Genomic DNA, 25,491 nt, shown 5'->3' on the forward strand with positions numbered 1-25,491 from the left:
GGTGCCAAAATGCTTTTAGGGACCAAAACGCCTCGGAAAGGCAGAGCGGAGGGTGAGCGGGTAGGTGCGTCAGGCTCAGCGCTGGTGACGGAAGGCCGGGCAGTTCCATTTGGAACTGGTACTATGACGTTAACCGACTTTGAGAGCTTATCTTGCGACCCGGGAGAAGCAGACCCTCAGACCCCGGTGAAACACTGGGCAGACGCGCCTTGGGAGAGCAGAGAAACCCCTGGGCGGACGGAGACCACGGTCACGACCCCGGAGCTGACAAACTCGGAGCCCTTCGCTTCCAGGTAAGGTTAAAGTGATAATTGACTGCGGGTTTCCTGGGTTGGCAGATGGATTATTTTTTATGAAAGCAAACAAGTGTGGCCTCTGGGGGTGTGTGTGTGTGTGTGTGTGGGGGTGTGTGTGTGTGTGTTCGGGATGTTCCTTATTTCGAATTTGTGTGTGTGTGTGTGTTTGGTTTTTGGTTTTTTTCGGGGGTTTGGTTTTACTTTTCTGTTGTTGGTTTGGTTTGGGCTTTTTTGTCTTCCTGTAGTGTTGCTTTGTGGAAGTATAGTTTGCAATTTAGAGACATAGAAGTGCCTTCATGTCTTCATGTCCACCTGTAGTAGTTTCCTGTTGCTCCTTATTTCTACTTAGGCATTTTTGTGTATGTTGTTGTTTTACAGTCACTGCTGCAAATGTTTGTTTTGTCATGAGACAAATGCGTAATTGCTGCTCCCCACTTAAACACAGTGTTGTGAGTGGGGTTTTTAGTTTGGTTGTTGTCGTTTGGGGTTTTTTTAATATTTGTTACCAGCTATTTAGTCCTTCAAGTTATTTCTTTGCGACTGAGTGACAGGATCTCCTTCTGGAATGCTTTGTGATATTTTGAAGTCAACCAGAACTTTTATCTTTGATACAGATATGAACGATGACTATAAAGAGGAGAATACCTTCAATATTTAAAAAGCTGTCATTCAGGTGGGCCAACAAATGGCCTGCCAAGAAAGTAACAGCATGCACCGCAAACTTTGGCTGGGTACAACCTGCAGAAGAGCCAAAGAAGGGACCAGGAGGTTCTATTTATTGTAGAAGCACGGAAAAACCCAAGCCTTTTGGCCAGGGAGAACTAAGTAAGTGTGCCTTCTGTCCTTCCCCCCTTTTCTTCAGAACAAAAACCCCAAAAGTTAGAAAACGCAGTTCTCATTTGTTGCACTGATATAAAACAGGGTTGTGATGAATAAAGCCTTCAGCGCTAGGCTGCAATTTTGTGAGTCCCCTAAGGCAACTGAAGGGACTGGTGCTGGAAAATGATGGTTCAAAGCAGTGTGTTGACCTGCAAATTCAAGTGGCAGTGTTTCAGCTGTTCCATCATGTGTTTTTGGGTTGTGGAGTAGACCTGGTTCTTCTGGGCGCTCCTGCAGAATGCTGCCTTTTAAACAGCCTTTTTCAAACAGAAACCGTAAATAGTTTTGGAAATCTAATTTTCTTGCAGTTGTTAACGATGGAATTGCCCCACCACAAAGAATTCTTTTTCCACCTGAGAAAATCTGCATGGATTGGCAACAGCCACTGAATGTTGGAGTTGGACTGCAGAATCTGGGCAATACGTGTTACCTTAATGCTACTCTGCAGTGTTTGACGTACACACCTCCTCTGGCCAATTACATGCTGTCTCTTGAACACAGCAAGTCATGTGAGTACTTTCTAGCATTATTATAAATATGTTGGGCAGCTGCAAAGGTGGAAGAACAACAGGGATTCTGTGGAGAAAACTCGCGGCTTTCCCGTTTTACCTGTAGAAGCCGGCTTTGAACGCGATCTTCGCGGTCTTTTCCAGCCTAAATGATTCTGTGATTCCATGGTTATTTAGCAGGGAGCTCGGAATGGCATATAAAGTTCATTTGTTCATTTAATGCACAATGGTAAAGTTGCAAGTAAAGACCATTTCTTGCTTTGTGTGAATAAAGAAGTACGTTGCAAAGGAAGGCATTTGATGAACATTTGGGATTTGGGTTTCCTGCTGGTAGAAAGGAGGTAAAATTTAAGATGTTGGCATCATAGCTTCTTTGTGTCTGCAGCCTAGATACCGTAGTGTGTTAATACTGCAATAAATGACACGTTCACTCTTGACCCATTAAAAAGGCCCACACCCTAGAAAGCACTACGAGCCAATTTCTGCTGTCCTGAAATGGAAATTTGTGTGGGGCAGTATTAAAATGTAGACTGGTTTTATTCTAGTTAAAAGTTCGTATTTTTTGAACGTTGGAATTTGTGTTCTTTGCACTTCTATGCTTGAATTGATTTAGGCATAGGAGCCTCTTTTCATCTCCATCTAGGTCTATTTTGACAAAGGTACATGCATGCTTTTTGGTTTGGCATCTTAGTGTTTATTCCTAGAAATGTAAGTGTGTTTTTTTAACATAGATAAAAATGTTTCCAGTTAAGAACCCTGTTGCAAAAGGGAGGGCAGAAATAATTTAATCTTTCCTTTCTCCCGGAGGTTTCTTAGCTCTGTGTCACGTAGCTCACCTCACAGCAGTATGCTGAAAATAACAGGCATTCTCTCTTAGTGCTGTGTCATCAATGTCAGTAGTGTTTTGTCATATATTCGGCAGCCTGTGGAGTTCACATTCGTGTCAGCCTGCAAAAAAAAAAAAAGTCATTGCAATAGTGACTTAGATTGCTCATCAGAAAATGCATTTTAATGCAAACTCAGTCATCATTTAAATTCTGTACAGGATTGTGTCTTAAAATGCCACAAAACTGTCGGGATATTGACGCCTTAGGAGAAGAGGATGCACATGAAGAATGCACATTGTACCTTTAGCTTAAAGAGTATTAATTCATAAGGCTGGGTTTTGGTTTTTTTTGTAGCAATGCATATTTGGCTAGACTGTTGCTTCTTTCACTCTTCAGGTCATGAAAAAGGCTTCTGTATGATGTGTACATTGGAAGCTCACATTAACCAAGTCCTGTGTTGCTCTAATAATGCTATCAAACCTACATCTGTTATCCATGGCCTTAAAAGTAAGTAATTTCAGATGGTTTTATTTTGATATATTTGGTAACTTTTCAAAGAACTATTTGATGCATAGGAATGATTTTGATACTTGGAAGGAAGATATTAGAAATACAAGTTTTCTTTCAATTTCTACGAGATAAATATGACCACCTTCTTATTTATTAGGAATAGGAAAGCATTTCCGTTACGGCAGTCAAGAGGATGCACATGAATTCTTGTCCTTCACTGTTGATGCTTTGCAGAAAACTTGCTTGAATGGAAGCACCAAGTAAGCATAAACAAATTATTTAACTTTTGATTGTTCTCTAGCCCCTTTTACTCCTTTCTTTACTATACTGCATTAAAATCCGTGTCCTTGGTAAAAACTGTTTGAAGAGTTAAATCTGAGCCTCGCATCATCTGAGGTCTGATTTATCATTTCTTTCCAGGTTGGACATATCTTCTCAAGCCACCACACTTATTTATCAAATATTTGGAGGATACCTAAGATCCCAAGGTACTTGTTAAAAATCTTCTTCTCCTTTGAACTGGTCTGTGTCTGTTTGTCTGTAGTAAAGGACTTTGACTAAAGTAATACGTGTGAAGACTTTAAATTTGTCCAGTTAGTGTTAAGCATTTGTATTTTGATTCCAGTGAAATGCTTGAACTGCCAAGCCGTTTCTGATACGTACGAACCATTCCTCGATATTACTTTGGATATAGAGGTAAGGTGTTTTGTGAATATGGGTTGAGCTGTATGGGGACCTGTAGAGCCTTCCAAAGAAAGGCATTTTACTGAAAAAGATACACTGCTAAAAGGAAAGAGCTTGATGCTGGATGGGAGCGGCAATCCTTTGGTCTTGTGTGGAAGGCATCTAGATGCTCTCCATGTTTGCAGTGGGTTTAAGCTGTAAAAGCAGTAATTATGTCTACACAAACACCTATACTCTCACACTTCTCCATTATTCTGCTTCAGCATACGTCTGTCCTTAGGCTGATGGGTTTGACTGTTCTCATTCTTGATGCCATAGCATAGCACAGGTGCTGTCTGTGGCACTGCAAACTTTATTGTTTTGTTTCAGAGTAGAATCGTTTCCACAGGAGGTAAATGCTCAGCGTACTCTGAGGTTTCTGCCTCCTTCACAGTGGTTGCCGGTTGGCAGTAGGTCGCTTGAGGATGAACTAGCAAGGTTCTCTCGCAAACTACCAGGAAGCGTTTGAAGTTTTGCATTTCCAGTGACTTAGTGCTCTACTTTCTTATTCATCCAGGCCGTTACGTCTGTCACCGAGGCTCTAGAACAATTTGTGAAACCTGAACAACTGGGTGGAGAAAACAGCTATAAGTGCAGCAAGTAAGATTCTTACTAATTCCATCTGAACACAAGAGAACGCGTTTCATGTATCACATGAATATCTGGAAATAGAAGAATTCTGGCCATTAGCTCATATTAGACTTTTATTCCTTACTGCTGCCTCTACTGGTGTTTATTAGCCTTCGTAAGAGTGAGGTTGCACACAGAAATATTTGTCTGGCCAGAAGTTACAGGGGATGTCTGCTAAGTAGTGGTGAGCTGAAGCATGGAGCTAAGGACAAGGATTTGGGGTGGGAGGCAACAATCAGCTTGCTGAAGGTCCTAGTGTTCCCTGTGGAACAAAGTGGGATTGGGTCTCAGTGCGTGTGAACGGTGGTCGTTAACATGAGCAGCCTCTAATGGCTCACTAAAAAATGTCTTGCAGGGTTCTCATGCTGAATTGTTGGGAAGCCTTTCCTTTTTGTCATTAGGATAGATGCTCAGATGTTTGCTTGGCTATCGAAAGATAATGTTCTAAATCCTTTGTTTTGTAGAGCTGTCCGCTTACATCCTGTTACCTTCTGTCTGTTAACAAGCCTGAAGTGCAGCGTATGGGTTCATAAGCCTGTGCGAGAGATGAACACTTGTTTGAGTTTTGGGAGGGGGAAGAATTTGCCGTTAACCGTTTGTCTGTGCTGGTTTTTAAGGTGCGAAAACATGGTTTCTGCCTCCAAGAGGTACACAATACATCGCTCCTCCAAAGTTCTCGTCATATCGCTGAAAAGATTTGCAGATTTTACTGGTGGCAAGATCAACAAGGTATATTTGCAGCCGTAAAGCACCTGTATCTTCTTGGAATGGGAGATTTCCCCAAGAAAATATCATTTTAAACAGGGGAAGTTTAGATTGGGTATAAGGAAGGAATTCTTTACTGTTAGGGTGGTGAGGCACTGGAATGGGTTGCCCGGGGAAGCTGTGACTGCTCCATCCCTGGCGGTGTTCAAAGTCGGGTTGGACAGAGCCTTGGGTGGCATGGTTTAGTGGGAGGTGTCCCTGCCCATGGCAGGGGGGCTGGATCTAGATGATCTTAAGGTCCTTTCCAAGCCTAACTATTCTATGATTCTGTGATTCTATGATTTAAAAGTTGTTAATGCTTGCAGGCTGTAACTAGAGACTAATAACAATAGTCTAAGAAAAGTCCATCTAACAACTGTGGCTTACGGTAACCATAGGGGTATACCTCACTCTTAGAGCTAATTCTGCAGAAAAGAGTTCTCTGCAGCTTAAATGACTAAATGTTGTTTCTGAGAAGAGGTATTTTTATAAGAATCAAGAATATATTTGTGTGATCCTAGCCTGTGTTTTCAGAAGGGTTTTTCTCAGGCTGTTCCACCAAGTGATTCCGGGTAATTTTTGAATCTTCCTGTTTTGTGTTTAGGATGTAAAATACCCTGAATATTTGGATCTTCGAGCCTATATGTCCCAATCGATGGGAGAGCCACTCATCTATTCTTTATATGCAGTTCTTGTTCATTTGGGGTTTGGCTGCAGTGCAGGACACTATATCTGCTTCATAAAGGTGGGTACCAGCTTGATTTCTCCCAGGGTAAAATAAACAAAGAAAATCAATGTTACTGGTAACCACCGTTTTGATGGGGAAAAGTTGGATGGTGTGTTCTGTTTGATTTGGTTTGGATGGTTTGTGCTGAAGAGTTCTACCTGTGACGGCATTTGAGCAACATGCATTTTGTCTAAAGATGTCACTGTCTTTTATTTGCAGGCGGGCAATGGATTTTGGTATCGAATGAATGATGCCGTAGTGGAGCCTTCTGATATCCAAACAGTTCTCAATCAGCAAGCTTATTTACTTTTTTATGTCAGGTAATACCAACTCCTGAATCTGTTCAGAATATATTTACTTTCCTGTTACTGATACTTGTCTTTTTTTCAGGTGTTGTTATTTCTGTGCTAGGAAAAGATTACAATTTCTGGAATTTGGTTCTGTCTAACCTGAACTTGCCCACAGCGTTTACTGCCTTTCATTGCTTGGCGTTAAACTGGTGCGCTTGTGTACATTGCTGTCTATCTGGTCTTTGTAGCTGGCTAATGTAGAAGAGGAGAAATTACGCCATAGATGATGTAAGGGTGAGCTGTCGCTCTGGCAAGGATAGTCATTGTAGGGAGACCATTGTCTGTTTTTTAGTTTGTAGTCTTGGTTGAGCCTTTTGTACATGTCTTGTGTGTCACATCATCTGTTCTTTTCAAATTTTAGAAGGGGGTTTAATCCAAGACCAGGCTGAAAGAAAAACTCTAAACTGAGATCACTGCTTTTTTCCCAAGGCGCTATGATTTGACACTTGGAGAACGTGGTTTTTACTTACCAGCACCGTCTGACCCCTGCTCATTCCTTGGTCAGTGGGGGCCTAATAGTAAGCAGGACGGATTTATGGGACCGCAGCTTCCTCCTCATATGATTAAGGTAATTTGCAGGGAGCAGATAATGGCACCAAATTGATAATGTTGTTTTCTTTTGACTGGGGGTGGGGGGTGTGTTGTTGTTTTGTAGCGTCTGAGTTTTATTTTCCCTCCCACACTGCAGCTTTCTTCACAACCGTCAGCAACAGCCAGAATTATTCCAACAGTGGCTAATCCTAAATTGTGCAGCCATGCTACTTCATTATACTTCCAACTCAAAGTGCTTTCTAAAGCACTGGGAGCTATGCTTTTCAGACGCTTGAAGGAGCCTATTAATTCCTGATGATGATGATGATGATAAGAACAATAGTAGTAGTAATAATTCAATATCACTCCGCCAGTGTTACTTTAGCTGAGTCAGTGAAAACGATTTTTCTTGGTCCTGCGTACCAGAGCAATTATTGCAGTGTTTTCGAGGAATGTTTAAAGGGGAAAGTAAATACATTTGGGAAGAGCTTTAGTCAATGTTAAGTTGTTTGTGTGGGTTTCAAAAATGAGGCTCATTTGATACCAATATGCAGTAAACCAAAAGCAGCAGGAATTAAACACACTTGTTGGACTTAGGTCGATATTGGAAGTGGGGTGTTTTTTCTTCTTAGGTGGTGAGGCAATTTGTAGAAATATTTAGTAGGAGAATTTAATGTTTTCATAAGTGCTGTGTGATTGCACATATTCATCTTGCAATCTTTTCTTTTTAAATACAGAATTCAAGTCATTTAAATGGAAATGGACCCCTAGAAGAGGATACAAATCCTGTTGGTATCTCCATAAAAAGGCTATCTTCAGCTCTACCAACAGCTTGCATTCAAAACTGGGCAATTACCAGGCCTTCAGCTACGGATCCATCAAAAGCCCAGAAGATCACTAGAAGTATTAATAACAAATTGCCTGAGCGGCAGACCGTGTCACAGGCTGGCCATCTTACCAGTGCTTTGGAGAATGAGGATCTCAGCAAGGCCGTTCCTTCCTCCACAATTACAAACTCTTTCAGAGCAGAGTCTACCTCAGATGCCTCTACAGTGGCAGTTGCTGCTGACATTTCCAGACAGGAAGTTCCTGATGAAATGTTTGTAGAGCCAGCAGTGAATGGAAGTCCTACACTCGGCTCCGATGCTACGGTTCCTTCCAGTGCAGAGTCTTCAGGAAAATCTGAGGTGTCGAATGGCGTGTTTAAAATGAATTTCAGCGTATCTTCCAACGGAATTGTGATTTGGGAGGCGGTCGGCACATTGCAGAATTCCCATTCTTTCTGTGAGAGGGCTGAAAAAGAGAGTGCCCATCATGAGCTGCCAAAAAATGATTCACTAAATGGTGCTGTTAGTTTAGATACTGGATCTAAACAAAATGGACTGAAACTTGATGATTTTACTTGCGAAGTCCAACCTGCTAAAACTTCTGAGATTTTCTTTCCTGAAACAAATGGATTGCTTGAACCAGTGAGTTATGTTTGTTCCATCTAGAACTTCTCACCTATGGTGTCCTTAGTATTCAGGAGCGTTAAAATGTTCCTAATTCATGTGAAATACTGTGAAAACACACAGCACAAATTTCATCGTTAACACTTTGTGCTGTTGTCCCCTTAGAATTTGCAGAGCTGAACTGGCATGTGAGAATATGTCAGCTTCAGAAAAGTTCAGCTGAGATAGTACTTGATAAGTTTCATAAATATATTGGGGGTGGGGAAGGGGTGATGTGTGAAATGGCAATAGTGCACGTAAGGCAAAGTGATCTTGCTTAATAACTAATGAGGAAATTTTGCAAACAGTTTTCAGCTAAAGGTAGTATATTTTTGTCTGTTAACGTCTGCATTTTAATTGTAGGTACCTGAAGCTGAGTCACCAATTCCTCAAGAAATAATCTTAGAATCCCTGGCCTACAGCCACCTGAACAGGCTGTCAGCGCAAACAAGGTAAACCGGGTATACTCTGATGAAAACAAGATTTCATCCAAGTTTATCATTGTTTTACCCCTTTGCTAATTCTATTTAGTAGAAAGCTTTGAACCAGTACAGCAAATTCCACACTGTACATGTAGGGTTGCAGACATCAGCACTGAAGATGTATTATTCTGATATTAAATACGAGCAGATGCCTCTCAGAATAGTTCTGTTTCTTCACGGAATTATTTTCCTTTTTTTAACGATTGGATTTCTTTTTCCAATGTAAATTCCCCACCTCCTGCCCTCCCATTTTGGGGGGAGGGACGGACATTAATGAGTTGACTTTTTTCTAGTTAGGGGTGAGCGAACCTAGTGGTGCTGGCTACTGATGTGATGTAGAGCAGTGAGCAGAGGGAGACAAATGTGCTGGGTGTGGGTTTTTAATGTACTCCTTGCAGGCTCAAGAGAAGAAAAACACCTTCTCTGGGCGCTGCTGAATGTATAAGAATCGGTTTCTAAAGGGGACTGCCTTACAGAGTCTCTTTAGAAAGCTACAGTTTCCAAACCGTGTAAGGGAGTTTAGAAACAGACAGAGTTTACCAGTAGCCAGCAAATCTTTTACTTAAGGGGATTTGTGCTCCCAACATTTATCTTTTAGGTGAACTTTTCCAAGTGAAAAATGTGTTTTTATTTTGTGCAGTGTCCCTGCACCTCAGAAGTCTGAGGGCGATCGTCTTATGGAAACCGTAGTGACGGAAACAGTGTCTGTCTATGAACAATCCGGGACGCCTCTTTCCGACCTTGGCTGTGAGATTGAGAGTCCTTTTACTGTATCAGACTGTGAAACCATTGCTACCAAAGAAGTTGCTGAAAGTATTATAACAAAAGCTGATAACGTACAACCCAGTATCAATGGTCAGCACAAGGTCAGGAAAAAGTCCTTGGATACTGAATGGGAATACGTTGGGCAGTGTGAGTCCGAAGACAGCAGAGACAAAGACAAACCAAGAAGACCAAAAGAACCTGCACTCATTGCAAAAGGAGATCCTTCGTATATCAAAGGGTCTCCTGAGAGTGAAGAGAAATTAGGGCAAACTTCCTTTGTGAAGTCTGACATTGAATGTAGTCCTAAAAAACCTGCATCTCTAGGTATTACAGATAAATGCCAAGATACAGAGGACATTTCTAATAACTATGTAGAGGTACCACCTGTTAATGACTCTTCTATTGCAAAGCTGGATAAAGTTCTGGAGAGTCAGTTCTCCAGGCAAAATGAGGGGCTGAATAATAAAAAATGCGAAGAGGATAATAGGCAAAAATACGAGGAGAAGATACACGACTCCAAAAAACCTGACAAAGAACACTACCGAAAGAAGAGACAATACTCTGAGATTAAAGAGCAGAAGCAAAGCAGGAGCAAAGCGGATGATCGTTCCTACAAAAGGAGGCGCTCTCGCAGCATGGAAACAAATAAGCAATATCATCATAAGCAGGACTATTACAATGAAAGGAAGTACAGACCTTCCCATAATGAAAGAAGCAGTCCAAATAACGGCAAAAGCTCAGGAAAATACTCTCGTTATAGATCACGAAGCAGAGAAAGAACAGAACAAGACAGAAATAGGTATTCCCATTCCAAAGGAGAGAGAACTTGGAGCAGGGAAAGATACTATCAAGATGAAGCACGGAGATGGGAAAAACGCAGGTGTTACAAGGGTTATTACTCTGTTCATGGAACAGGAGATGGTAGAGAGAGGAAGTCCTCTCATTTTGATAAGGACTTTGACAAATTGAGTCAGTTCTACAAATCACGTAGGGATCATCACTGCAACAGCAGATGGGCTCACACCGCTCACGGCAGAGAGGAAGGAGCCCATCACTTGAGCAGCCACAGAGAGAACTTCCGTCATGGTTCAGTACCTCAGCGGCAGTCTGAAAAACACTCTCGGGAAAGGCACGCACCTCCACCTGCCTCAGCTCGTGCACATTTTGACAACGCTTTCTGGGAAAATGAAAAACTTAGACTTGGCAAGAGGAAATACAGTGACAGAGAAGGAAGGGAAAGTGAAATGGGAAAGAAATGCCGCAAGACAGATGACCAAAGAATGAAAAAAGATGAGAAGGTCAAGAAGAAAAAGAAGTCCAAAGATACATATCGAGAGAAGGATTACAAGTAAGCAGGGATTCCAGCATAATCTGCCATTTTTTTCCTAACACTTTTCTCTGTGTTTCTCATGCCTGCCTTTTCCCCATTGTTTCTAAGTGATTTATGTAGGATAATCTGACTAGGTGTTGGTCATCAGGCTGGTCATTAGGTTGGTCAAGCCAACATAGGAAGGATGTTGCTGAATAGCGTTAGAACGCTAGACCTGGAGCACAAATTTAAGACCCTGTCGTGGCTTAAGCCCAGCCTGCTGAACCCAGGGCAGAGCCAGATCTGCGCACTGTTCTTGATTAGGTTACAACAATTATGTATTTTTAATTCCACATATTCCACAATTAGCCCCTGTCAGGATTTGTGTACAAACCAAGACTTACTGGTCCTTAATCTGAGGGCTTATGTTTGCTGCATCCAAAGTCAGATGTGCAGAAATTACTACAAAATAGGTGACACACAGCAAGTCATCACCTGTGGTAAAAGAAATAACATTCCATACACGCATCAAACGCTGCATCCGTTTTCCTATTTTTAAGCTGCGTGTTTCCCTCAGCCTTCCGCATTTGCAATGACTGGGACTGGTTTGGCTTTAGTGAATGGTTTTGCCAGCAGGTGGCCAAATCTGGTTCTTTCTAAACCACTCAAAAGTATAGGAAGAAATTCAATGTCTTGCACCCCACTCCACAGGTCAGGGGCATTAAGATTAGTGCACTATCTGTGTAGGCGTAAGAGATGTTAACCGATAAACACAGTGCTAGAACCCCACTTTGATCCACTGCTTGCAACACAAGTGGGATATGAGGGCTGTGAAAAGCAATTTGTTAAGTCTGCAGAATTTGAGTATTTCCTCAGGTCCATAGATGTTAACGAACTTCCTGTTGTGGAAGGTCTGTCTTTAAAAATATTAAATGAATGGGTCTCAAGTAGGAATTTTCACCTTAGCATAGATCCAAACTGCAGTCAGTTTGGAAGTGGGGAAGCTACCTTCTCAAGTCCGTCGGATAATATAGTCACAGAGCAGGTGGAGCTGTGTGCAGGCTTGAGACTTCTCTTTCAGAAACCAAACCACTGAGACAGGGTTTGACATTGAATGTCATGACATGGAGTGACATTGGCTTCTTTTGTCTTTCAGATGCAAAGCTCACTGATGGAATCCTTCGCTACCTAAACTAAACCTACTGACAAAACCAGCTACGTCTCATCGTCAAACCTGACTCTTTACCATCAAAACTGTACAATCAAGGCTGATGGTTTACCCTGAAATCTGGCTGTTTACCATCAAGAATGACTCTACCATCAAAACTGACTGTTTACCATCAAGCCTGGCTTTGCCATCAAACCTGACGCTTTAGCACCAAACCTGTTTTCCATTGAACCTGCCTTTACCATCAGAACTGACTCTCTACCATCAAATGTGACTTTTTACCACCAAACCTGACTGTTTGCACCAAACCTGACTGTTTATCATCGAACCTGGATTTGCCATCAAAAAAGATGAATCTTTACCTTCAAAAACAACGACTCTTTATCTTCAAACTGGACTTTATCGATGTGGACCATCAAAACTTAGAATTTCTGATTGAAACATTTACCATCAAGACAAAATCCATACGTTTTAATTCCGTTCTCTTAATATACTGTCACTTGCCTGAAGTCTCAGTTGTCTTTGTCTCTCTAAAGTGGCTAGCTCCAGACAAATTCATAGGGTGATTTTAATTTTTATTATTAAATGCTATCAAACTGTGATGCACTTCATATTCACTGGTCCTGCATCAGGAGACCAGTGATTGGGAACCTCAGTGAAATACAGTTCCTCTGACTTATCTGTCTGGTCTGATTAATCGACTTGAGGACAAGAGATCTGAGTTGTTCTTGCCTTATATTTGACTGAAGCTCATGGAAGGGAACGGACAAAATCCCTCTTTAATTCAGGGTGGGAAACCAGCTCTTAATGGAGTAACATTCACAGCAACACAGCTATGAGTGTTCAGCTTTACAAGAACAATCTATTTTGCAGGTGAGGAATTTTCTCTCTGAAAAAGTAAACCTGTCAATTTAAATCAGTGTGCCTAAAGGTAGGCAAAGAGGCCCCTTTGACTTACAAGAGCAGTTGCAAAATCAGATCTTAACCTCTGAAACCAGTAAATCAGCACGCACCTCCCATGTATTCTTGGTAAATGAGGAGCTATGCAACAGTAGGGTTTCACACTTTATTTTAGAGACAGTCTCCAGGCTGAAGCAACAGGTCCTCCTGATAAATGAAAACGTTACGATTGCAGTGGATTTACATAGAACGTCACATTTTAAACAATGATTGATACAGAGTATGTCATGCAAATCACTTGTGTACGCCAAGTTACTACTTAGATCAGTCCCTATCTGTGCAGCGTTTACATTTTATATTCAAACTGTAGCTAGAAACATTTTCTAAGAAAATCTAGAAATGGAACTGGTAAGCCACAAGTCTTAGCTTGTAGGATTTGGTCTACAAGAGACCTAGCTTTTCCAGCCAGCATATCTACATAGGGATGTACTAAATCTGAAAAATATGCATTGTTTTCACCTAGAAAGCATTCTAGTTGCTGCTCAGTTGGCAGAGGTTCAGTTTTGTACCAGTTTAAAGCGGTTCAAAATGTTTCAGTAACGTAGAGCTTATTTTGTCAGAATAGCGTCAATTTTAAGCCAGTCCGGCTGAGCCGAAGTTTCCTGTACATTTCTCTGCCTGCACTGCACTGGCACCGCGGCTGATGGAAGTGGCCACACAGCTCAGCTGCTGAGCGGAGCCGGCACGGCAAAAAGAAGGGAAAGAGAGCGGCGGGAGCAGCCGGCTCGGCCCGGCTCGGCTCGGCTCGGCTCGGCTGGGCTCTTCTCAGCTCTGGCGGCCGCTGTGGCGCCGGTCGGGCACCCGGCCGCTGTCCTCCTGCCTGCCGGGCAGCGGAGGGGTGGGACTCCCCGTCGGGGCGGGGCTGGGCGACGTCCCCAGTATGGGGCGGACGGACCCAGCCCCGCCGACGCCGCCACCGCCGCCACCGCCGCCACGGCCACCACCGCCTGGCCCGGCAGGACCGGGGCGGGGCGGGGCGGCGCGGGAGAGCGCTGAGGCGGGGCGGCGCTGCGCCTGCCCCCGCAGCACCGGTTGCCGCGGGCCGGAGGTGCCCGGTGGGGCTGGGTCGGAGCGTGAGGTGGAGGGAGAAGGGCGAGGCGAGGGGAAGCGAGGGATCCCTCGGAGCCGTGCTCTGCCCTCGCCTGCCGCGTCAGGGTCGGGTTGGTTTGGCTGTGTTTGGGCTCTTGCCGCTCCCGACAGCGGACGTGCTGCGTGCCGCGCCGGTCCGTGAGAGCAGCGGTGCCAAAATGCTTTTAGGGACCAAAACGCCTCGGAAAGGCAGAGCGGAGGGTGAGCGGGTAGGTGCGTCAGGCTCAGCGCTGGTGATGGAAGGCCGGGCAGTTCCATTTGGAACTGGTACTATGACGTTAACCGACTTTGAGAGCTTATTTTGCGACCCGGGAGAAGCAGACCCTCAGACCCCGGTGAAACACTGGGCAGACGCGCCTTGGGAGAGCAGAGAAACCCCTGGGCGGACGGAGACCACGGTCACGACCCCGGAGCTGACAAACTCGGAGCCCTTCGCTTCCAGGTAAGGTTAAAGTGATAACTGACTGCGGGTTTCCTGGGTTGGCAGATGGATTATTTTTTATGAAAGCAAACAAGTGTGGCCTCTGGGGGTGTGTGTGGGTGTGTGTGTGTGTGTGTGTGTGTGTGTGTGTGTCCGTTCGGGATGTTCCTTATTTCGAATTTGTGTGTGTGTGTTTGGTTTTTGGTTTTTTTCGGGGGTTTGGTTTTACTTTTCTGTTGTTGGTTTGGTTTGGGCTTTTTTGTCTTCCTGTAGTGTTGCTTTGTGGAAGTATAGTTTGCAATTTAGAGACATAAAAGTGCCTTCATGTCTTCATGTCTACCTGTAGTAGTTTCCTGTTGCTCCTTGTTTCTACTTAGGCATTTTTGTGTATGTTGTTGTTTTACAGTCACTGCTGCAAATGTTTGTTTTGTCATGAGACAAATGCGTAATCGCTGCTCCCCACTTAAACACAGTGTTGTGAGTGGGGTTTTTAGTTTGGTTGTTGTCGTTTGGGGTTTTTTTAATATTTGTTACCAGCTATTTAGTCCTTCAAGTTATTTCTTTGCGACTGAGTGACAGGATCTCCTTCTGGAATGCTTTGTGATATTTTGAAGTCAACCAGAACTTTTATCTTTGATACAGATATGAACGATGACTATAAAGAGGAGAATACCTTCAATATTTAAAAAGCTGTCATTCAGGTGGGCCAACAAATGGCCTGCCAAGAAAGTAACAGCATGCACCGCAAACTTTGGCTGGGTACAACCTGCAGAAGAGCCAAAGAAGGGACCGGGAGGTTCTATTTATTGTAGAAGCACGGAAAAACCCAAGCCTTTTGGCCAGGGAGAACTAAGTAAGTGTGCCTTCTGTCCTTCCCCCCTTTTCTTCAGAACAAAAACCCCAAAAGTTAGAAAACGCAGTTCTCATTTGTTGCACTGATATAAAACAGGGTTGTGATGAATAAAGCCTTCAGCGCTAGGCTGCAATTTTGTGAGTCCCCTAAGGCAACTGAAGGGACTGGTGCTGGAAAATGATGGTTCAAAGCAGTGTGTTGACCTGCAAATTCAAGTGGCAGTGTTTCAGCTGTTCCATCATGTGTTTTTGGGTTGTGGAGTAGACCTGGTTCTTCTGGGCGCTCCTGCAGAATGCTGCCTTTTAAACAGCCTTTTTCAATCAGAAACCGTAAATAGTTTTGGAAATCTAATTTTCTTGCAGTTGTTAACGATGGAATTGCCCCACCACGTGAAATTCTTTTTCCACCTGAGAAAATCTGCATGGATTGGCAACAGCCACTGAATGTTGGAGTTGGACTGCAGAATCTGGGCAATACGTGTTACCTTAATGCTACGCTGCAGTGTTTGACATACACACCTCCTCTGGCCAATTACATGCTGTCTCTTGAACACAGCAAGTCATGTGAGTACTTTCTAGTATTATTATAAATATGTTGGGCAGCTGCAAAGGTGGAAGAAGAACAGGGATTCTGTGGAGAAAACTCGCGGCTTTCCCGTTTTACCTGTAGAAGCCGGCTTTGAATGCGATCTTCGCGGTGTTTTCCAGCCTAAATGATTCTGTGATTCCATGGTTATTTAGCAGGGAGCTCAGAATGGCATATAAAGTTCATTTGTTCATTTAATGCACAATGGTAAACTTGCAAGTAAAGACCATTTCTTGCTTTGTGTGAATAAAGAAGTATGTTGCAAAGGAAGGCATTTGATGAACATTTGGGATTTGGGTTTCCTGCTGGTAGAAAGGAGGTAAAATTTAGGATGTTGGCATCATAGCTTCTTTGTGTCTGCAGCCTAGATACCGTAGTGTGTTAATATTGCAATAAATGACACGTTCACTCTTGACCCATTAAAAAGGCCCACACCCTAGAAAGCACTACGAGCCAATTTCTGCTGTCCTGAAATGGAAATCTGTGTGGGGCAGTATTAAAATGTAGACTGGTTTTATTCTAGTTAAAAGTTCGTGTTTTTTGAACGTTGGAATTTGTGTTCTTTGCACTTCTATGCTTGAATTGATTTAGGCATAGGAGCCTCTTTTCATCTCCATCTAGGTCTATTTTGACAAAGGTACATGCATGCTTTTTGGTTTGGCATCTTAGTGTTTATTCCTAGAAATGTAAGTGTGTTTTTTTAACATAGATAAAAATGTTTCCAGTTAAGAACCCTGTTGCAAAAGGGAGGGCAGAAATAATTTAATCTTTCCTTTCTCCCGGAGGTTTCTTAGCTCTGTGTCACGTAGCTCACCTCACAGCAGTATGCTGAAAATAACAGACATTCTCTCTTAGTGCTGTGTCATCAATGTCAGTAGTGTTTTGTCATATATTCGGCAGCCTGTGGAGTTCACATTTGTGTCAGCCTGCAAAAAAAAAAAAGTCATTGCAATAGTGACTTAGATTGCTCATCAGAAAATGCATTTTAATGCAAACTCAGTCATCATTTAAATTCTGTACAGGATTGTGTCTTAAAATGCCACAAAACTGTCGGGATATTGACGCCTTAGGAGAAGAGGATGCACATGAAGAATGCACATTGTACCTTTAGCTTAAAGAGTATTAATTCATAAGGCTGGGTTTTGGTTTTTTTGTAGCAATGCATATTTGGCTAGACTGTTGCTTCTTTCACTCTTCAGGTCATGAAAAAGGCTTCTGTATGATGTGTACATTGGAAGCTCACATTAACCAAGTCCTGTGTTGCTCTAATAATGCTATCAAACCTACATCTGTTATCCATGGCCTTAAAAGTAAGTAATTTCAGATGGTTTTATTTTGATATATTTGGTAACTTTTCAAAGAACTATTTGATGCATAGAAATGATTTTGATACTTGGAAGGAAGATATTAGAAATACAAGTTTTCTTTCAATTTCTACGAGATAAATATGACCACCTTCTTATTTATTAGGAATAGGAAAGCATTTCCGTTACGGCAGTCAAGAGGATGCACATGAATTCTTGTCCTTCACTGTTGATGCTTTGCAGAAAACTTGCTTGAATGGAAGCACCAAGTAAGCATAAACAAATTATTTAACTTTTGATTGTTCTCTAGCCCCTTTTACTCCTTTCTTTACTATACTGCATTAAAATCCGTGTCCTTGGTAAAAACTGTTTGAAGAGTTAAATCTGAGCCTCGCATCATCTGAGGTCTGATTTATCATTTCTTTCCAGGTTGGACATATCTTCTCAAGCCACCACACTTATTTATCAAATATTTGGAGGATACCTAAGATCCCAAGGTACTTGTTAAAAATCTTCCTCTCCTTTGAACTGGTCTGTGTCTGTTTGTCTGTAGTAAAGGACTTTGACTAAAGTAATACGTGTGAAGACTTTAAATTTGTCCAGTCAGTGTTAAGCATTTGTATTTTGATTCCAGTGAAATGCTTGAACTGCCAAGCCGTTTCTGATACGTACGAACCATTCCTCGATATTACTTTGGATATAGAGGTAAGGTGTTTTGTGAATATGGGTTGAGCTGTATGGGGACCTGTAGAGCCTTCCAAAGAAAGGCATTTTACTGAAAAAGATACACTGCTAAAAGGAAAGAGCTTGATGCTGGATGGGAGCGGCAATCCTTTGGTCTTGTGTGGAAGGCATCTAGATGCTCTCCATGTTTGCAGTGGGTTTAAGCTGTAAAAACAGTAATTATGTCTACACAAACACCTATACTCTCACACTTCTCCATTATTCTGCTTCAGCATACGTCTGTCCTTAGGCTGATGGGTTTGACTGTTCTCATTCTTGATGCCATAGCATAGCACAGGAGCTGTCTGTGGCACTGCAAACTTTATTGTTTTGTTTCAGAGTAGAATCGTTTCCACAGGAGGTAAATGCTCAGCGTACTCTGAGGTTTCTGCCTCCTTCACAGTGGTTGCCGGTTGGCAGTAGGTTGCTTGAGGATGAACTAGCAAGGTTCTCTCGCAAACTACCAGGAAGCGTTTGAAGTTTTGCATTTCCAGTGACTTAGTGCTCTACTTTCTTATTCATCCAGGCCGTTACGTCTGTCACCGAGGCTCTAGAACAATTTGTGAAACCTGAACAACTGGGCGGAGAAAACAGCTATAAGTGTAGCAAGTAAGATTCTTACTAATTCCATCTGAACACAAGAGAACGCGTTTCATGTATCACATGAATATCTGGAAATAGAAGAATTCTGGCCATTAGCTCATATTAGACTTTTATTCCTTACTGCTGCCTCTACTGGTGTTTATTAGCCTTCGTAAGAGTGAGGTTGCACACAGAAATATTTGTCTGGCCAGAAGTTACAGGGGATGTCTGCTAAGTAGTGGTGAGCTGAAGCATGGAGCTAAGGACAAGGATTTGGGGTGGGAGGCAACAATCAGCTTGCTGAAGGTCCTAGTGTTCCCTGTGGAACAAAGTGGGATTGGGTCTCAGTGTGTGTGAACGGTGGTCGTTAACGTGAGCAGCCTCTAATGGCTCACTAAAAAATGTCTTGCAGGGTTCTCATGCTGAATTGTTGGGAAGCCTTTTCTTTTTGTCATTAGGATAGATGCTCAGATGTTTGCTTGGCTATCGAAAGATAATGTTCTAAATCCTTTGTTTTGTAGAGCTGTCCGCTTACATCCTGTTACCTTCTGTCTGTTAACAAGCCTGAAGTGCAGCGTATGGGTTCATAAGCCTGTGCGAGAGATGAACACTTGTTTGAGTTTTGGGAGGGGGAAGAATTTGCCGTTAACCGTTTGTCTGTGCTGGTTTTTAAGGTGCGAAAACATGGTTTCTGCCTCCAAGAGGTACACAATACATCGCTCCTCCAAAGTTCTTGTCATATCGCTGAAAAGATTTGCAGATTTTACTGGTGGCAAGATCAACAAGGTATATTTGCAGCCGTAAAGCAGCTTTATCTTCTTGGAATGGGAGATTTCCCCAAGAAAATATCATTTTAAACAGGGGAAGTTTAGATTGGGTATAAGGAAGAAATTCTTTACTGTTAGGGTGGTGAGGCACTGGAATGGGTTGCCCGGGGAAGCTGTGACTGCTCCATCCCTGGCGGTGTTCAAAGTCGGGTTGGACAGAGCCTTGGGTGGCATGGTTTAGTGGGAGGTGTCCCTTCCCATGGCAGGGGGGCTGGATCTAGATGATCTTAAGGTCCTTTCCAAGCCTAACTATTCTATGATTCTGTGATTCTATGATTTAAAAGTTGTTAATGCTTGCAGGCTGTAACTACAGACTAATAACAATAGTCTAAGAAAAGTCCATCTAACAACTGTGGCTTACGGTAACCATAGGGGTATACCTCACTCTTAGAGCTAATTCTGCAGAAAAGAGTTCTCTGCAGCTTAAATGACTAAATGTTGTTTCTGAGAAGAGGTATTTTTATAAGAATCAAGAATATATTTGTGTGATCCTAGCCTGTGTTTTCAGAAGGGTTTTTCTCAGGCTGTTCCACCAAGTGATTCCGGGTAATTTTTGAATCTTCCTGTTTTGTGTTTAGGATGTAAAATACCCTGAATATTTGGATCTTCGAGCCTATATGTCCCAATCGATGGGAGAGCCACTCATCTATTCTTTATATGCAGTTCTTGTTCATTTGGGGTTTGGCTGCAGTGCAGGACACTATATCTGCTTCATAAAGGTGGGTACCAGCTTGATTTCTCCCAGGGTAAAATAAACAAAGAAAATCAATGTTACTGGTAACCACTGTTTTGATGGGGAAAAGTTGGATGGTGTGTTCTGTTTGATTTGGTTTGGATGGTTTGTGCTGAAGAGTTCTACCTGTGATGGCATTTGAGCAACATGCATTTTGTCTAAAGATGTCACTGTCTTTTATTTGCAGGCGGGCAATGGATTTTGGTATCGAATGAATGATGCCGTAGTGGAGCCTTCTGATATCCAAACAGTTCTCAATCAGCAAGCTTATTTACTTTTTTATGTCAGGTAATACCAACTCCTGAACCTGTTCAGAATATATTTACTTTCCTGTTACTGATACTTGTCTTTTTTTCCGGTGTTGTTATTTCTGTGCTAGGAAAAGATTACAATTTCTGGAATTTGGTTCTGTCTAACCTGAACTTGCCCACAGCATTTACTGCCTTTCATTGCTTGGCGTTAAACTGGTGCGCTTGTGTACATTGCTGTCTATCTGGTCTTTGTAGCTGGCTAATGTAGAAGAGGAGAAATTACGCCATAGATGATGTAAGGGTGAGCTGTCGCTCTGGCAAGGATAGTCATTGTAGGGAGACCATTGTCTGTTTTTTAGTTTGTAGTCTTGGTTGAGCCTTTTGTACATGTCTTGTGTGTCACATCATCTGTTCTTTTCAAATTTTAGAAGGGGGTTTAATCCAAGACCAGGCTGAAAGAAAAACTCTAAACTGAGATCACTGCTTTTTTCCCAAGGCGCTATGATTTGACACTTGGAGAACGTGGTTTTTACTTACCAGCACCGTCTGACCCCTGCTCATTCCTTGGTCAGTGGGGGCCTAATAGTAAGCAGGACGGATTTATGGGACCGCAGCTTCCTCCTCATATGATTAAGGTAATTTGCAGGGAGCAGATAATGGCACCAAATTGATAATGTTGTTTTCTTTTGACTGGGGGTGGGGGGTGTGTTGTTGTTTTGTAGCGTCTGAGTTTTATTTTCCCTCCCACACTGCAGCTTTCTTCACAACCGTCAGCAACAGCCAGAATTATTCCAACAGTGGCTAATCCTAAATTGTGCAGCCATGCTACTTCATTATACTTCCAACTCAAAGTGCTTTCTAAAGCACTGGGAGCTATGCTTTTCAGACGCTTGAAGGAGCCTATTAATTCCTGATGATGATGATGATGATAAGAACAATAGTAGTAGTAATAATTCAATATCACTCCGCCAGTGTTACTTTAGCTGAGTCAGTGAAAACGATTTTTCTTGTTCCTGAGTACCAGAGCAATTATTGCAGTGTTTTCGAGGAATGTTTAAAGGGGAAAGTAAATACATTTGGGAAGAGCTTTAGTCAATGTTAAGTTGTTTGTGTGGGTTTCAAAAATGAGGCTCATTTGATACCAATATGCAGTAAATCAAAAGCAGCAGGAATTAAACACACTTGTTGGACTTAGGTTGATATTGGAAGTGGGGTGTTTTTTCTTCTTAGGTGGTGAGGCAATTTGTAGAAATATTTAGTAGGAGAATTTAATGTTTTCATAAGTGCTGTGTGATTGCACATATTCATCTTGCAATCTTTTCTTTTTAAATACAGAATTCAAGTCATTTAAATGGAAATGGACCCCTAGAAGAGGATACAAATCCTGTTGGTATCTCCATAAAAAGGCTATCTTCAGCTCTACCAACAGCTTGCATTCAAAACTGGGCAATTACCAGGCCTTCAGCTACGGATCCATCGAAAGCCCAGAAGATCACTAGAAGTATTAATAACAAATTGCCTGAGCGGCAGACCGTGTCACAGGCTGGCCATCTTACCAGTGCTTTGGAGAATGAGGATCTCAGCAAGGCCGTTCCTTCCTCCACAATTACAAACTCTTTCAGAGCAGAGTCTACCTCAGATGCCTCTACAGTGGCAGTTGCTGCTGACATTTCCAGACAGGAAGTTCCTGATGAAATGTTTGTAGAGCCAGCAGTGAATGGAAGTCCTACACTCGGCTCCGATGCTACGGTTCCTTCCAGTGCAGAGTCTTCAGGAAAATCTGAGGCGTCGAATGGCGTGTTTAAAATGAATTTCAGCGTATCTTCCAAAGGAATTGTGATTTGGGAGGCGGTCGGCACATTGCAGAATTCCCATTCTTTCTGTGAGAGGGCTGAAAAAGAGAGTTCCCATCATGAGCTGCCAAAAAATGATTCACTAAATGGTGCTGTTAGTTTAGATACTGGATCTAAACAAAATGGACTGAAACTTGATGATTTTACTTGCGAAGTCCAACCTGCTAAAACTTCTGAGATTTTCTTTCCTGAAACAAATGGATTGCTTGAACCAGTGAGTTATGTTTGTTCCATCTAGAACTTCTCACCTATGGTGTCCTTAGTATTCAGGAGCGTTAAAATGTTCCTAATTCATGTGAAATACTGTTAACACACACAGCACAAATTTCATCGTTAACACTTTGTGCTATTGTCCCCTTAGAATTTGCAGAGCTCAACTGGCATGTGAGAACATGTCAGCTTCAGAAAAGTTCAGCTGAGATAGTACTTGATAAGTTTCATAAACATATTTGGGGGTGGGGAAGGGGTGATGTTTGAAATGGCAATAGTGCACGTAAGGCAAAGTGATCTTGCTTAATAACTAATGAGGAAATTTTGCAAACAGTTTTCAGCTAAAGGTAGTATATTTTTGTCTGTTAACGTCTGCATTTTAATTGTAGGTACCTGAAGCTGAGTCACCAATTCCTCAAGAAATAATCTTAGAATCCCTGGCCTACAGCCACCTGAACAGGCTGTCAGCGCAAACAAGGTAAACCGGGTATACTCTGATGAAAACAAGATTTCATCCAAGTTTATCATTGTTTTACCCCTTTGCTAATTCTATTTAGTAGAAAGCTTTGAACCAGTACAGCAAATTCCACACTGTACATGTAGGGTTGCAGACATCAGCACTGAAGATGTATTATTCTGATATTAAATACGAGCAGATGCCTCTCAGAGTAGTTCTGTTTCTTCACGGAATTATTTTCCCTTTTTTAACGATTGGATTTCTTTTTCCAATGTAAATTCCCCACCTCCTGCCCTCCCATTTTGGGGGGGGGGACTGACATTAATGAGTTGACTTTTTTCTAGTTAGGGGAGAGCGAACCTAGTGGTGCTGGCTACTGATGTGATGTAGAGCAGTGAGCAGAGGGAGACAAATGTGCTGGGTGTGGGTTTTTAATGTACTCCTTGCAGACTCGAGAAGAAAAACACCTTCTCTGGGCGCTGCTGAATGTATAAGAATCGGTTTCTAAAGGGGACTGCCTTACAGAGTCTCTTTAGAAAGCTACAGTTTCCAAACCGTGTAAGGGAGTTTAGAAACAGACAGAGTTTACCAGTAGCCAGCAAATCTTTTACTTAAGGGGATTTTTGCTCCCAACATTTATCTTTTAGGTGAACTTTTCCAAGTGAAAAATGTGTTTTTATTTTGTGCAGTGTCCCTGCACCTCAGAAGTCTGAGGGCGATCATCTTATGGAAACCGTAGTGACGGAAACAGTGTCTGTCTATGAACAATCCGGGACGCCTCTTTCCGACCTTGGCTGTGAGATTGAGAGTCCTTTTACTGTATCAGACTCTGAAACCATTGCTACCAGAGAAGTTGCTGAAAGTATTATAACAAAAGCTGATAACGTACAACCCAGTATCAACGGTCAGCACAAGGTCAGGAAAAAATCCTTGGGTACTGAATGGGAATACGTTGGGCAGTGTGAGTCCGAAGACAGCAGAGACAAAGACAAACCAAGAAGACCAAAAGAACCTGCACTCATTGCAAAAGGAGATCCTTCGTATATCAAAGGGTCTCCTGAGAGTGAAGAGAAATTAGGGCAAACTTCCTCTGTGAAGTCTGACATTGAATGTAGTCCTAAAAAACTTGCATCTCTAGGTATTACAGATAAATGCCAAGATACAGAGGACATTTCTAATAACTATGTAGAGGTACCACCTGTTAATGACTCTTCTATTGCAAAGCTGGATAAAGTTCTGGAGAGTCAGTTCTCCAGGCAAAATGAGGGGCTGAATAATAAAAAATGCGAAGAGGATAATAGGCAAAAATACGAGGAGAAGATACACGACTCCAAAAAACCTGACAAAGAACACTACCGAAAGAAGAGACAATACTCTGACATTAAAGAGCAGAAGCAAAGCAGGAGCAAAGCGGATGATCGTTCCTACAAAAGGAGGCGCTCTTGCAGCATGGAAACAAATAAGCAATATCATCATAAGCAGGACTATTACAATGAAAGGAAGTACAGACCTTCCCATAATGAAAGAAGCAGTCCAAATAACAGCAGAAGGTCAGGAAAATACTCTCGTTATAGATCGCGAAGCAGAGAAAGAACAGAACAAGACAGGAATAGGTATTCCCATTCCAAAGGAGAGAGAACTTGGAGCAGGGAAAGATACTATCAAGATGAAGCACGGAGATGGGAAAAATGCAGGTGTTACAAGGGTTATTACTCTGTTCATGGAACAGGAGATGGTAGAGAGAGGAAGTCCTCTCATTTTGATAAGGACTTTGACAAATTGAGTCAGTTCTACAAATCACGTAGGGATCATCACTGCCAGAGCAGATGGGCTCGCACCAGTCACTCCAGGGAGGAAGGAGCCCATCACTTCAGTAGCCACAGAGAGAACTTCCGTCATGGTTCAGTACCTCAGCGGCAGTCTGAAAAACACTCTCGGGAAAGGCACGCACCTCCACCTGCCTCAGCTCGTGCACATTTTGACAACGCTTTCTGGGAAAATGAAAAACTTAGACTTGGCAAGAGGAAATACAGTGACAGAGAAGGAAGGGAAAGTGAAATGGGAAAGAAATGCCGCAAGACAGATGACCAAAGAATGAAAAAAGATGAGAAGGTCAAGAAGAAAAAGAAGTCCAAAGATAAATATCGAGAGAAGGATTACAAGTAAGCAGGGATTCCAGCATAATCTGCCATTTTTTTTCCTAACACTTTTCTCTGTGTTTCTCATGCCTGCCTTTTCCCCATTGTTTCTAAGTGATTTATGTAGGATAATCTGACTAGGTGTTGGTCATCAGGCTGGTCATTAGGTTGGTCAAGCCAACATAGGAAGGATGTTGCTGAATAGCGTTAGAACGCTAGACCTGGAGCACAAAGTTAAGAACCTGTCGTGGTTTAAGCCCAGCCTGCTGAACCCAGGGCAGAGCCAGATCTGCGCACTGTTCTTGATTAGGTTACAACAATTATGTATTTTTAATTCCACATATTCCACAAATAGCCCCTGTCAGGATTTGTGTACAAACCAAGACTTACTGGTCCTTAATCTGAGGGCTTATGTTTGCTGCATCCAAAGTCAGATGTGCAGAAATTACTACAAAATAGGTGACACACAGCAAGTCATCACCTGTGGTAAAAGAAATAACATTCCATACACGCATCAAACGCTGCATCCGTTTTCCTATTTTTAAGCTGCGTGTTTCCCTCAGCC

At 42.4% G+C, this 25,491-nt stretch overlaps 2 protein-coding genes across 2 annotated transcripts; both read left to right on the forward strand.

The window, feature by feature from the left end:
- Positions 1 to 919: 919 nt before the first annotated feature.
- LOC308221163 (ubiquitin carboxyl-terminal hydrolase 42-like) lies at positions 920 to 10,815 on the forward strand (the record flags this gene model as incomplete). Its single annotated transcript, XM_080618126.1, has 14 exons — positions 920 to 1,121; positions 1,484 to 1,684; positions 2,908 to 3,018; positions 3,179 to 3,281; positions 3,442 to 3,509; positions 3,647 to 3,717; positions 4,262 to 4,344; positions 4,992 to 5,103; positions 5,723 to 5,863; positions 6,065 to 6,165; positions 6,625 to 6,763; positions 7,464 to 8,195; positions 8,580 to 8,668; positions 9,339 to 10,815. 14 exons carry the CDS (start codon positions 920 to 922, stop codon positions 10,813 to 10,815), a joined length of 3,630 nt encoding a protein of 1,209 aa, XP_080474252.1.
- A 4,246-nt stretch (positions 10,816 to 15,061) lies between these two features.
- On the forward strand, positions 15,062 to 24,954 carry LOC308221164 (ubiquitin carboxyl-terminal hydrolase 42-like; the record flags this gene model as incomplete). Its single annotated transcript, XM_080618127.1, has 14 exons — positions 15,062 to 15,263; positions 15,626 to 15,826; positions 17,048 to 17,158; positions 17,319 to 17,421; positions 17,582 to 17,649; positions 17,787 to 17,857; positions 18,402 to 18,484; positions 19,132 to 19,243; positions 19,863 to 20,003; positions 20,205 to 20,305; positions 20,765 to 20,903; positions 21,604 to 22,335; positions 22,721 to 22,809; positions 23,478 to 24,954. The coding sequence occupies 14 exons, from the start codon at positions 15,062 to 15,064 to the stop codon at positions 24,952 to 24,954; spliced, it is 3,630 nt and encodes a 1,209-aa protein (XP_080474253.1).
- Between the last annotated feature and the right edge of the window lie 537 nt (positions 24,955 to 25,491).

The sequence above is a fragment of the Psittacula echo genome, assembly GCF_963264785.1.
Source record: "Psittacula echo genome assembly, chromosome: 5".
NCBI lineage: Eukaryota > Metazoa > Chordata > Aves > Psittaciformes > Psittacidae > Psittacula > Psittacula echo.